Source organism: Thalassophryne amazonica, chromosome 3 (assembly GCF_902500255.1).
Source record: "Thalassophryne amazonica chromosome 3, fThaAma1.1, whole genome shotgun sequence".
Classification (NCBI taxonomy): domain Eukaryota; kingdom Metazoa; phylum Chordata; class Actinopteri; order Batrachoidiformes; family Batrachoididae; genus Thalassophryne; species Thalassophryne amazonica.
This window is the reverse complement of record NC_047105.1, coordinates 118,921,496-118,935,104: the sequence shown is the minus strand read 5'-3', so window position 1 is coordinate 118,935,104 and position 13,609 is coordinate 118,921,496. Positions and strand designations below refer to the sequence as shown.

The following is a 13,609-nucleotide window of genomic DNA, read 5'->3' as shown; positions in this document are numbered from 1 at the left end:
CTTACGCCAATGATGGACAAGTTTCTGCATCCCATCAATAAAGAAATCTCAGAAGGGAGGGAGCAAGGTCCAGACTATACAGCAGGTGTGCTAAGATTTGAGCCATGTGTGGATGAACACTGTCATGAAGAATTGCTTCTTTTCCAGGACACACCTGTTTCATGCTTTCCTACAGCTTTTTTAAAGTGTCTGCATACTGGTCAGAGACAACAGAGTTGCCGTGTTCCAAGATCTGTGAGGACTATGTCATCACACTTGCACTTGCTGCTGTGCATCTGTAGATATTATGAGCCTGGTCATGCAGACTCATGGATGGATTTTTGCCATTCTATCTCCTTGCCCACCTCCTGACTGTACTGACAACAACATAGCCATCACCTTAGGGCCCGGCCACACGGCACACAGCGATAGCTGAACGAAGGAATAAAAGTCACAAATCGTTGAGAAAGGGTGGACGAATGATCCTGCACCTTTCCTATGACAGAAAAGTCTGCGAATCAACACAAAAAAGAACGAAACAAAACCGAAACTAACGAAAGAAAAACAAAACGAACGTCAACCTCAATGCTTTAAATAAAATCAAAACAAAACATTCACGTTGATGTGACCGACAGTGGGTATGAGACCGAGACCTGACAACATGTGAGAGATGTTGTTTGTTTTCACAACAACAAAGTGCAGAAGCAGGTCAGCCACAAACAGTTGGAATGTGCGTAAATAGTTAAAGTACTCGTAGTTGATAAAATGTTCTTGCCACCAGTGATGCCGGTAACGCGTTACTTAGTAACACGTTACTTAGTAATGCGTTACACTAATCTGACCACTTTTTTTTTTAGTAACGAGTAATCTAACGCATTAATCTTTCCAAATCAGTAATCAGATTAAAGTTACTTCTCCAAGTCACTGTGCGCTACTATTATTTTTGCATTGTGGGTCGATAGCAGCATTAAACTTGGTCCGTGGGCAGGGGGTCGGGGTTCGACTGAACTGCCCACTTTAAGCGAGCTGTGAGCTTTTCATCTGCGTTTTTTTGCAGCAGCTACAACTTGTTCTCACCTCTTAAAGCATAGTGACAACAGAACACCTGCACTGAGCTTTACAAAGACATTTTGATGCTTTTTTCTCCTTTATTTAGAATTCTGAGCTGAGCTGCTCCGTATCTGCTGCTAAAAACAGCTGATCCTCCGCGACGCGTCAACAACTAACACTATTTTCCACTCAAATGCACCTAAACTGTTATATGGCTGGGGGGGCCCTGGCTGCCGGTTTGTTTCTGTCTTTTGGTTTTCCTCCCAGGTGGCGTGCGTTTGGGACTGAGTGGCTGTGTTGCTGAGGCTGTCAGGACCTCACCCTGATCACCTGCGACTCGTCAGGACTCACAGCTGTGGTGCATCTGGATGGATTGGAACATGTTGGCATTTAAGACTGGAGTGCACAGTGTGTATTTGCCAAAGACTCGACCTTGTGACCAGACGGGTGAGATCGTCGTCTCGGGAGCCATCTCATCAACAGCGGATGCTGAGAACGTCCAGGTTTGATGCACAGTCTGTGAAAGAGGAGGGGGTGAGGTTTCACGCTCGTCAGCACACTTCCTGAGGTACGTTAGATTTTGTGACTAACATTTATACAGTCAGTAAATGTGGTGTCCCTCACACCTTATTGTATTGAGCTGTTTGTTAGTCATGTATCAGCTTTCACCGCAGTGGAGTTTTGTGAACTAATTGTTCCATGCCTGCAGGTTGGGAAGCTGATCAGTAATCAAGCCAGGAAGTGTTTGCTGTTTGTACACCTTTAAGTGTTCTGTGTGTAGAGTGTGGACTCACTTAATGGTTCCTTCTTTCACAGACTTGGTTGTTGCGGCCACCTGGGGGGTGTCGGCGGGGTCCTTGGGTCCGAAACAGCTTCTGGCTCCGGACCGTTAGCGCTGCTGGGAGCGCACCACGCCAGGCCGCACCTTTTGTTATTATATTATCACTGTTATGTATTAAATTCAGTTAGCCTTTGAACCGTGCTCTGCTTATTTCATACTGGGTCCTTCAAACGCTGGTCGGTTCTCCGAGCTGCGTCCGACACATAACATAAACTCTCTTTCTGAGGACCACATGATGTGAAAATGCAATAAAACTTTCTTACCTGTAAATCTGGTCATGTTTTCTGCGTAAATAAATGTTATCCATTCTTTGTGCTCAAACACCAAAGCAAGGGCGAATCCAGATGGAATGGGGGTGTGGAGCAAGGATGTGCCCCCCATAACACCCCTAGATTAAAGGTCCAGTTCTGAAGCCGTTTTTTTACAACTACTAATACAACTTAAAATAATAATAATTTCAACAAGTAAAATGTTTAGAGAGAATTTAAATGTTAGAAAGAATTTAATAGTACAATAATAATACATTTATAAACACATGTAGGTTAGAAATTGCAAGTTTTACTGTTACAGTGCTGTCAACAGTTAAATATGAGGTCAAGAAAGAGGTCTTTATTTTACTTTTTATAAAACAAGTATTTATTTTCATTGAAGTCAAGAAAGGGTGACTATAAAGTGAGTTTTGGCAAAACAGGTATCATTGTCATGTTGAGGTGGCAGAGGGTTGTTGTCGGCAGCTGGGGAAAGTAACTAAAAAAGTAACTAGTAATCTAACTTAGTTACTTTTCCAACTGAGTAATCAGTGAAGTAACTAAGTTACTTTTTCAAGGAGTAATCATTAATCATTAATTGGATTACTTTTTCAAAGTAACTGTGGCAACACTGCTTGCCACTACTGTTTCTGTATGACAACGTTGCTTTTCGTCCCACACATGGACAAGTCATCAGAGATACAAGGATGTTAAGTGCAGTTCATCGGAGATTTAGTTATTGATATGTTCAGATATCGTCAACATTCGCGAAAGACGTCGGACTTGGGAGGTTGGACGAACAGTCAAACGGAACGCTGACGTTACGGGAACTATGGAAATGATGAGGAACCGTCAAGACAAAGCAAAATGAAATACAGATGAACTGAAGTTGTTGTTGGGATTCGTTCACATTTTTCAACAGTTTGAAAATTGTGACGAAGCGCCAGCTACAGGAACGAAGCTGGACGATGGTTAAATGACACCTCTGAAAGTCAATTCAAGTCCAGATTTCTTGATTCCTTTTGGCTTTGGGGTCCTTCGTTAGTGCCGTGTGACCGGGACTTTAGACGACACTCATTTGGCAGTGAATGTCCACAGGTGCACAACATGTTTTTTTAAATGCATCTCCATGTGCATTTCCATGTGCATTTCCATTACTGTGCACATGTATTATGTCAATGGCAGTTCTGCAAATACCTAAAACTGCAGGAAAACATTGTTTGGTGTAGTGACAGTCATTAAGTTCAGGATTATTCTACTACCAGTTTCACTTTGATATCTCACATGATATCAGCATGCACATTTTTTCTGCAGGAGCTGTGGTGTTATTAAAACCTTTAATAAACCAAGGTCAACATGTGATTCCTACTGAAAGTTGCCAAACCGCCTGACAGCGGGAGATGACGTGAAACTCTATAGAAAATAAATAATATATGAACATGCACATGAGGAGACAGACAATATAAGTAAATAAGATGAACTTGCTTGAGGTTTCAAACGACAACACAGACTCCAAAGCAGGATTTTACCTTCCAGGTTCTGTGAGACAGAAAGCAGCAATGTGTTCTCCGGAGGCCAGTTTGGGCAAATACTTCTGCTTCTGGGCTTCATTTCCTGCAATCAGTATGCCCTAAAACACCAAACAGTTGTTTATAAATCACATAGAGGTAACAACTACCCATTTATGTTTCAAGGTACTCTGACATAATAATGTGATTTTACCTTCAGACCAATGGCTTGATGTGCTGCTAGAGTCACCGTAATAGAGGCGTCCATTGCAATACACTCTGACAGTCGAGCATACATGGTGTTGGAAAGTCCAAGGCCACCTGGGAAAAAAAAAATACACTGGAATTTGTCCAGAACTGCAAATGTTCAGACACTGGCAGCATTTTTGTGATTTCATTTGTCTAACCAAAATATAAGTAAGACCCTTCAGCTTCTCCCTCATTTTCAGTTTGGGTCACCTCATCATATCGAACGAAAAAAAAAATAAAAATCATACCATACTCCTCAGGAATCTGGATTCCAAAGAGCCCAAGCTCTTTCAGGCCATCCAGGGTCTCTGTGGGGATTCTGGCTTCATGATCAATCTTTTGCGAGTCAACTACAACGACAAAGGCCAGAACAAAATTTGAACATTCTCTTCCTGATAATAAGCTTTTTCAGAGAAAAACACAAAACAAAACTTTGTTCATCCTGTCTACCCTCTCACCTTCCTCACTGAAGAATTTCTCTACCGGTTTGACAAGCTGAGTGATCTCCTCCAATTCTTCATTTGTAATTTCTGGATATGGAAAAACCTCATCCTGGAGGGAAAACAGATTATTTATACATTTAGATGAATAAAATAAAAACCTTCAAATGAGCCTTCTTAAAGAAAAAAAAAAAATCTCACACACACACAGTATAAGTCATGTTTATTTTTTGTGTAGTTTGGGAGATCCTGCAATTTATACTCCAGTGCTATTTAGGTACCGAAAATGTACAATTTGTTAATAATAATAATAATAATTCTTCTTATTAGCATCATTATTATTAATGTAAACTTTCCCAGAAATCAAAGCACTAAATAAACTGTAAAAATAAAAGTAGAAATGCCAATAACAAAACTACTCTACAACAATGCTCAAAAATCCCAAATGAAAAAGCCAATAACAAAAAAAAAAAAAAAAAAAAAACTAGAGCGCCACGCTCATGCAGCGCAAACCTCAACCAATACTAGTTTCCAATTCCACAAATTTTTACTTTGGCAAAAATTTTCAAGGTGAAAGTCCTGTTAGAAGTGGCTTTTCATAAGCTAAAATAATACAATGCAATGCTGAAATACCCTCAGCCGTAAGAGCATACCTTTTAATGCCGTCTGCAGGAGGGCATGTGTACAGTGCATGAGCTTTTGAAAAGACTGGAAGTTACCTTTGACCATGTGTAATGCGCATGTACACTGACTTCCATGAGATATCTTGTAAATCACTCCAGAGGTGTTATCAGGTTACAAAAACAGCGTTTTCAGTTGAAATCATATTTTCACATTTTAATCTGACACAGCAGGAAGAATAAATATTGAACACATCACCATTTTTCTCAGTAAATATATTTCTAAAAGGTGCTATTGAAATGACATTTTCACCAGAAGTCAGGAACCACCCAAATAACCCACATATACAAAGAAACCAAACCACAGATGTCCATAAATTGTGTAATAATGTCAAATGATGCAGGGAAAAAGTATTGAACACCTGAAAAAAGGAATGTGCAAAAAGGCATGGAAAGCCAAGACACCAGCTGAAATCTATCAGTAATTAGAAAGCAATCCTGCCCCTTGTCAGTGCAAATTAATATCAGCTGGCGCCTATAAACAGGTGTCTCATTACCAAGGTATCACACAAGAAACATCTCATGATGAGTAAAAGCAAAGAGCTCTCTCAAAATTGTTGCAACTTTATTGTTACAGAACATACTGATGGCAATGGCTACAGAAGGATTTCAAAACTTCTGAATGTGCCAGTGAGCACTGTTGGGGCCATAATCTGGAAGTGGAAAGAGCATAATTTCACCATAAACCAGGCATGACCAGGTACTCCTCACAAGATTTCTGACAGAGGAGTAAAAAGAATTAGCAGAAGACTTGTCCAAGTGCCAAGGACCACTTGTAGAACGCTTTATAAAGACCTGGAATTAGCAGGTACAACTGCTTCAAAGAAAACAATAAGGCCTAGTTCAAAAATAATGAACCCAAAGTGTGACATAACCATCAAAATTTAAAAGTGGTCTTTTTGTGAAATGTTATCATTTTAGGTATGGTTATATCAGAGTCTCAATATTTCTATTGGTCTTGGTTCAGTCATTGCTAGAAATGATCAGTGCATACATATTATAATGTGCTAGAGCGTAACGCTTGCGACAACAGTTGGAGGTATCTTGTTTAGTCTGCAGATGCCTGAAACAAAGAAATTCTGTCCATTAGTTCCTGGTATTATTGAACAAGTAATATAATTATTCTATTGAAGCAGAGTAGAAGATACAACCCCTGGCAAAAATTATGGAATCACAGGCCTCGGAGGATGTTCATTCAGTTGTTTAATTTTGTAGAAAAAAAGTAGATCACAGACATGACACAAAACTAAAGTCATTTCAAACTTTCTGGCTTTAACAAACACTATAAGAAATCAGGGAAAAAAATTGTGGCAGTCAGTAACGGTTACTTTTTTAGACCAAGCAGAGGGAAAAAAATATGGAATCACTCAATTCTGGGGGAGAAATTATGGAATCATGAAAAACAAAAGAACGCTCTAACACATCACTAGTATTTTGTTGCACCACCTCTGGCTTTTATAACAGCTTGCAGTCTCTGAGGCATGGACTTAATGAGTGACAAACAGTACTCTTCATCAATCTGGCTCCAACTTTCTCTGATTGCTGTTGCCAGATCAGCTTTGCAGGATGGAGCCTTGTCATGGACCATTTTCTTCAACTTCCACCAAAGATTTTCAATTGGATTAAGATCCGGACTATTTGCAGGCCATGACATTGACCCTATGTGTCTTTTTGCAAGGAATGTTGTGACAGTTTTTGCTCTATGGCAAGATGCATTATCATCTTGAAAAATGATTTCATCATCCCCAAACATCCTTTCAATTTTTGGGATAAGAAAAGTGTCCAAAATATCAACGTAAACTTGTGCATTTATTGATGATGTAATGACAGCCATCTCCCCAGTGCCTTTACCTGACATGCAGCCCCATATCATCAATGACTGTGGAAATTTACATGTTCTCTTCAGGCAGTCATCTTTATAAATCTCATTGGAACGGCACCAAAAAAAAGTTCCAGCATCATCACCTTGCCCAATGCAGATTCGAGATTCATCACTGAATATGACTTTCATCCAGTCATCCACAGTCCACGATTGCTTTTCCTTAGCCCATTGTAACCTTGTTTTTTTTTCTGTTTAGGTGTTAATGATGCCTTTTGTTTAGCTTTTCTGTATGTAAAGTCCATTTCCTTTAGGCGGTTTCTTACAGGTCAGTCACAGACGTTGACTCCAGCTTCCTCCCATTCGTTCCTCATTTGTTTTGTTGTGCATTTTTAGGTTTTCTGTCTTGACGCTTTGATGTCTTCCTTGGTCTACCAGTATGTTTGCCTTTAACAACCTTCCCATGTTGTTTGTATTTGGTCCAGAGTTTAGACACAGCTGACTGTGAACAACCAACATCTTTTGCAACGTTGCGTGATGATTTACCCTCTTAAGAGTTTGATAATCCTCTCCTTTGTTTCAATTGACATCTCTCGTGTTGGAGCCATGATTCATGTCAGTCCACTTGGTGCAACAGCTCTCCAAGGTGTGATCACTCCTTTTTAGATGCAGACTAATGAGCAGATCTGATTTGATGCAGGTGTTAGTTTTGGGGATGAAAATTTACAGGGTGATTCCATAATTTATTCCTCAGAATTGAGTGAGTCCATATTTTTTTCCCTCTGCTTGTGTAAAAAAGTAACCGTTACTGACTGCCACAATTTTGTTTTTCTTGATTTCTTATAGTGTTTCTTAAAGCCAGAAAGTTGCCATTTGAAATTACTTTAGTTTTGTGTCATGTCTGTGATCTGCTTTTTTTCTACAAAATTAAACAACTGAATGAACATCCTCCGAGGCCGGTGATTCCTTAATTTTTGCCAGGGGTTGTATAGCTAAGGTTTTGACACAAATAAATCAAGGACTTATTCTCAGCGTTACACTCGTGACAGTTTTACCTTGCTTTAGAAACATGATGTTTTTTCTAGGAAATGACATTTCTACCTTTACAAAAATGTATTAGATCAACTTTATGGACAAACAAACAAACTGACAAAATACAAGGTTATTTCTTTAACATTCAACTTTAAATGATAATGCTAAATATCAATGTCAAACAAAATAGATGAAAAAAGTGCTATTTTTGGGGTAAATTTCATGCATATCTCTGGAACTGTGCAGAATTTTTCCATGAAATTTTCAGTACCTGTCAAAGAAACGATAGGCAACTCACAGATAAATCTGGATGGTGCTAAATAAAATAATGGCTTATTCATGACAAATGCAACGCAAATCAGCAGTTAGGCTTCATTATTTTTGAACTAGGCCATAAGTAATACACTCAACCACCATAGTCGGTGTGTATGCTCACCATGCAAGACTCCATTGCTGAAGAAAACGCATGTTTAAATTTGTTTTCTGCACAACATTTAGACAAGCCTATGAAATACTGGGAGAACAAAGTCTGGTCAGATGAGACCAAAACTGAACTATTTGGATGCCATAATACACACCATGTTTGGAGGTGTAATGGCAATGCACAGCACCCCAAAAACACCACACCAACAGCAAAGTTTGGAGGTGGGAACATCATGGTGTGGCGCTGTTTCTTGGCAGACGACACTGGCAAACTTTATACAATTGAAGGAAGGATGAACGGAAAAATGTACCAAGACATTCTTGATAAAATCCGCTACCATCTACCAGGATGATGACGATGAAATGGGGTTAGACATTTCAGCAAGTCAGTGATCCCAAACACACAGGCAAGGAAGTGCTCAACAGGTTTCAGAGAATGAAAATAAAGCTGCATGAAAGGCTCAGCCAATCACCTGACTTGAATCCAACAAAAAATGTATGAAAAGAACTAAAGATCAGTGTTCATAGAAGAGGTCCACGGAATCTCCAAGATTTGAAGACTATTTGTGTGAAAGAATGGGCCTGAGCAATACATGTAACTAGTATCTCCATACAGGAGGCATCTTGAAGCTGTTATTAACAAAAGCTTTTCTACGAAGTATTAAATTTCAGTAAGCGTGTTCAGTACTTTTCCCCTATGCCATTCCATTGTATTACACATAACTTAATTTCTGTACTACCTCAGAATAAACATTAGCACCACGGGCAATTTCAGCAAAGCTATAAATGACCTGAGAGACAAGGCAAGAAGGGCTTTTTATGCCATCAAAAAGAACATCAAAGTAGACATCTCAATTCAAATCTGGCTCAAAATATTGGACTCTATCATAGAACCCATTTCTCTCTACGGTTGTGAGGTCTGGGGCCTGCTCACCAACTGAGAATTTGCAAAATGGGACAAACACCAAACTGAGATTCTGCATGCAGAATTCTGCAAATCCATCCTCCGCATCCAACGTAAAACACCAAACAGCACATGCACAGCAGAATTAGGATGATACCCACTCATTATTAAAGTTCAAAAGAGAGCAATTAAATTTTATGACCACCTTAAAAATAGCAACCCCAGTACGCTCCATAACAAAGCCTTGAGCCACAGAGAGACTGGAGAGATGCCCCTCAGCCAACTGGTTCTGGGACTCTCTACACAAACACAAGCAGAGCCACTGAACACAAACCTTATTAGGCTAAACCAAATTATAAGAAAACAAAAAGAAAACTATGTGACACATTGGGGGGAAAAAAACAACCAAAAACCAGAATAAATTGGAATGCTATTTTGCCCTAAACAAACAGTACTCCTTGGCAGAAAACCTGAGCACTGTGACCAACCCAAAGGTCAGGAAATCCTTGACCATATAGACTCAGTGATCACAGCATCGCGGTGGAGAAAGGCCACCACAGACAGACCTGGCTCCCCAGAGAAGACAGACTGTGCAACCACTGCTCACAACACGAGGTGGTGACTGAGCCGCACTTCCTAACCATCTACCGCTGTACCAAGACATCAGAGATGCGTACTTCCTACAGATCCCATCACCCAGAAATACTTTGAGAGCATGACCAACATCGACAAACTTCCGTATCTGTTAGGTGAAGTACAACAATGTGCAAACACAGCAGCAAGGTTTGTGAGCCGCTGAGACAAGAAAAGGAGCGACGGACATAAACCACCGTAAACCCAAAACAGGAGATTAAACTGCTATGTCACCTTATGTATGTATAATATAACGCGTTTTATAGGGCAGCATATTTTTATACCGAAAGCAATCAATCAATCCCATAACTCTTATTTACACATTTATTTACTGTAGAATATTAACTGTATGTACATCTTAATTTTTATTTTTGTTTCCATTTGCTGCTCTATGTAACACTTGCTTCAACAATGTAAATGCTGTATTCCACAGAGAAAGATGGTCTTCAACAACAAATGCTTTATTAACAAATCCTTAGCTATTTACAAGAATGTTTCAAATTACAAGTGCTGGGAAAAACATTTGTCAGAGGCCTTCCTGCCTGCCTTATATACTGCTGACGTTGTTTACTTAGAATACCATGGAATATTCTATAACTTTGTGGAAAAGCACAGTACTAAGTGCAACATTACACAGCATGCAGGAAAGCTCCAGAAGGCCACAGAACAGTCTAGACTAATCAAGAAATAAGCATGTTTTAGCTTATCTGTAAACAGATGAATCATTATAGGCTGTTCCACAACAGTAAACATATGTTTCCCATGTCAATAAAGCTCCACTGAAATGAAAAGAAAATGAAATGGGAGAAAGAAAGAACAGCTGCAAAGACAACACTCAAGAAAGGTGAGAAAATGAGTGACCGCAGTAAAATTTATCTTGAGGAGACTTTTTCAGAGAAGTGCAGATCCACTGAGCTCGTGGGAGACCAAGGCTTCAGTCTTACACGCCTAATGGCACAGAGATTGTGTGATGTAGCAACATCAGTCCCCTCAGAGAGAATCTTCTCCAAAACAGGACACTTGGTTTTTCTTAATGCCAATCTTCACTAAAGACTAGCTAACACTGCTATGTTTCAATGTAATTGAGTCCCTTTGGCTGCTCTCTTGTTTTCACTCGGGGTCACCACAACAGATCCAAGGTGGACCTGCATGTTGATTTGGCACAATTTTGGCACTGGATGCCCTTCCTGATGCAACTCCACATTACATGCAGAAATGTGGCAGAGGGTGAGGTTTGCACCGGGAACCTTCTGCAGTGAAACCAAGCTCACTAACCACTTGGGCACCAGTTTAGAAATCTAATACAATCAGAGTTTGGATCTTTGTGTCAAACTGGGATGAGTATTTGTTTTTGTACTTTAAAATGTGTTTTTTGTAGCACTCTGTTCCACTTTGAGTATAATAAGCCATATAAACAATTTAAAAAAATTATATTACATTAGTAATTCATTTTACACATAATTTTAGATTTTTTTTGGTAATAAATTAATTTAAGCAAAAAAAAAAAAAAAAAAAAAATCTGAGGAGCCACCAGGGAGCCGAAAGAGCCAGCTCTTTTTAAGCGAGCTGAGCCATAAGAACTGGCTCTCTTACTCTGTTACTCCTCCCTCAGGGGGAGGAGGAGGAACAGGAAGACAAAGGATGGGAAGGAGAGGAACAGTCGTAGCCAGTAAACCATTAAACCAGCGAGCAGTATGTCTGGTTTTTCCATCCATCCATCCATTTTCTTCCGCTTTATCCGGAGTCGGGTCGCGGGGGCAGCAGCTCAAGCAAAGCCGCCCAGACCTCCCGATCCACACACACCTCCTCCAGCTCCTCCAGGGGAACCCCAAGGCATTCCCAAGCCAGCCGAGAGATGTAGTCCCTCCAGCGTGTCCTGGGTCTTCCCCGGGGCCTCCTCCCAGTGGGACGTGCCCGGAACACCTCTCCAGCGAGGCGTCCAGGGGGCATCCGGAAAAGATGCCCGAGCCACCTCAACTGACTCCTTTCGACGTGGAGGAGCAGCGGCTTGACTCCGAGCTCCTCCCGAGTGACCGAGCTCCTCACCCTATCTCTAAGGGAGCGCCCAGCCACCCTGCGGAGGAAACTCATCTCAGCCGCTTGTACTCGCGATCTCGTTCTTTCGGTCATGAGCCAAATCTCATGACCATAGGTGAGGATCGGAACGTAGATCGATCGGTAAATCGAGAGCTTTGCCCCCCCTACTCAGCTCTCTCTTCACCACGACGGTCCGATACAGCGACCGCATCACTGCAGATGCTGCACCGATCCGTCTATCGATCTCACGCTCCATCCGTCCCTCACTCGTGAACAAGACCCCGAGATACTTAAACTCCTCCACTTGAAGCAAGGACACTCCACCGACCTGAAGAGGGCAAAGCACCTTTTTCCAATCGCGAACCATGGCCTCGGATTTGGAGGTGCTCATTTTCATCCCGGACGCTTCACACTTGGCTGCAAACCGCCCCAGTGCACGCTGAAGGTCCTGGTTTCTGTCTGGTTTTTATATTTGTGTATTTGTAATTGCAAATTGTTGTTTTTTTTAAACTTTCACTTTTGATGCTCTGTGTGCTTCTTATCCTGTGTGCTGCTATACAATGCTGCTGGAACCTCGGTCTCAAGTTCTGTCTAATATAATCTAACCTAAGTGCAGTAATCACTAATAATAACCTACCAACACATAGCTACAGTTACCGTAACAATATCCATGGCCTAGTTATGATACGCATTGTAAGTTTAACGTCATCATGTGATGTGTCGCTCAAATGTGAAAAATTTCACGTTACGAAGTGACGCTTCAGTATAATACACAGCTTACAATAATGCTGAAGTTTGATCTGACCCAGTCAAATTAAGATTTCAACAAACAGCATTATATTTACACAAAGAATCGTGAAATAATAAATTCGTAAAATGTAATGCAAACCGAATTATTTATATAAATTAGTTTGGAACCTCAAAGAAACGTCAATGAATAGACTGACTTATTAAAAGTCAGAAGATCTCACATGTTTCATAATGAATATTCAGGTCTTCGTGACTTTAATACGTTTCAGGAAACCTGAAGTTTTATTTATTTATTTTGTACCGGACTGCCGAAATCAGACAAAGTATGACCTAAACTTTGTTGAAACAATGACAAAACAGAAGTATTGCACACTTTGATAATCCTGCTCACATTTTGGCCTAAAACGTTACCTTGTTGACTTGACCGACGAACAGGTCTTTGGAATAAGCGAGGTTCCGTGAATGGGTCTTAAAGCTCCGCCGCTGCAGGACCCGTTTCTCAGAATGACTCACAACACAAGCGAAGAGCCGCTGTGCGTTGTGAACACATTTGGACACAAGGCCAATTCTACTCATATTTGACTTTTTTCCTGCAATAAAACCACAACACAACCTCAGACTGCTACAAACCGACACCTTTCACCTACGTTTGTCGCATGACGATGACGTAAGTCACACGGCGCCTTCAATGTCACTCGTAAACTTGGCCGCTCGTCATTTCATATGGATTCAGACTCCAATTGTATCCTTTTTAATTTACTTAATATATACAAATATGCAGACAAATCTAAATGAAATGATATAAAATAAAAAAAGTGTAATTAGAATATACATATATATAGATGTATATATATGTATATACATCTATATATATATATATATATATATAGAGAGAGAGAGAGAGAGAGAGAGAGAGAGAGAGAGAGAGAGAGAGAGAGAGAGAGAGAGAGAATAATCATAACAATAATAATAATAATAATAATAATAATAACAATAATTAAATTGGGCAGCACGGT

General features: G+C 40.3%; 1 protein-coding gene across 1 annotated transcript in view; it reads right to left on the bottom strand.

Annotated features, from left to right (window-relative positions):
• The window catches only part of LOC117507499 (complex I assembly factor ACAD9, mitochondrial-like), a 48,404-nt gene extending 35,159 nt beyond the window's left edge, over nt 1-13,245 (bottom strand). Inside the window, 5 exon segments of the mRNA XM_034167373.1 lie at nt 3,648-3,748; nt 3,841-3,947; nt 4,124-4,225; nt 4,334-4,427; nt 13,005-13,245. Coding sequence (XP_034023264.1) covers nt 3,648-3,748; nt 3,841-3,947; nt 4,124-4,225; nt 4,334-4,427; nt 13,005-13,169 — 569 coding nt within the window. The 5' untranslated portion in view covers nt 13,170-13,245.
• Nucleotides 13,246-13,609: the final 364 nt, after the last annotated feature.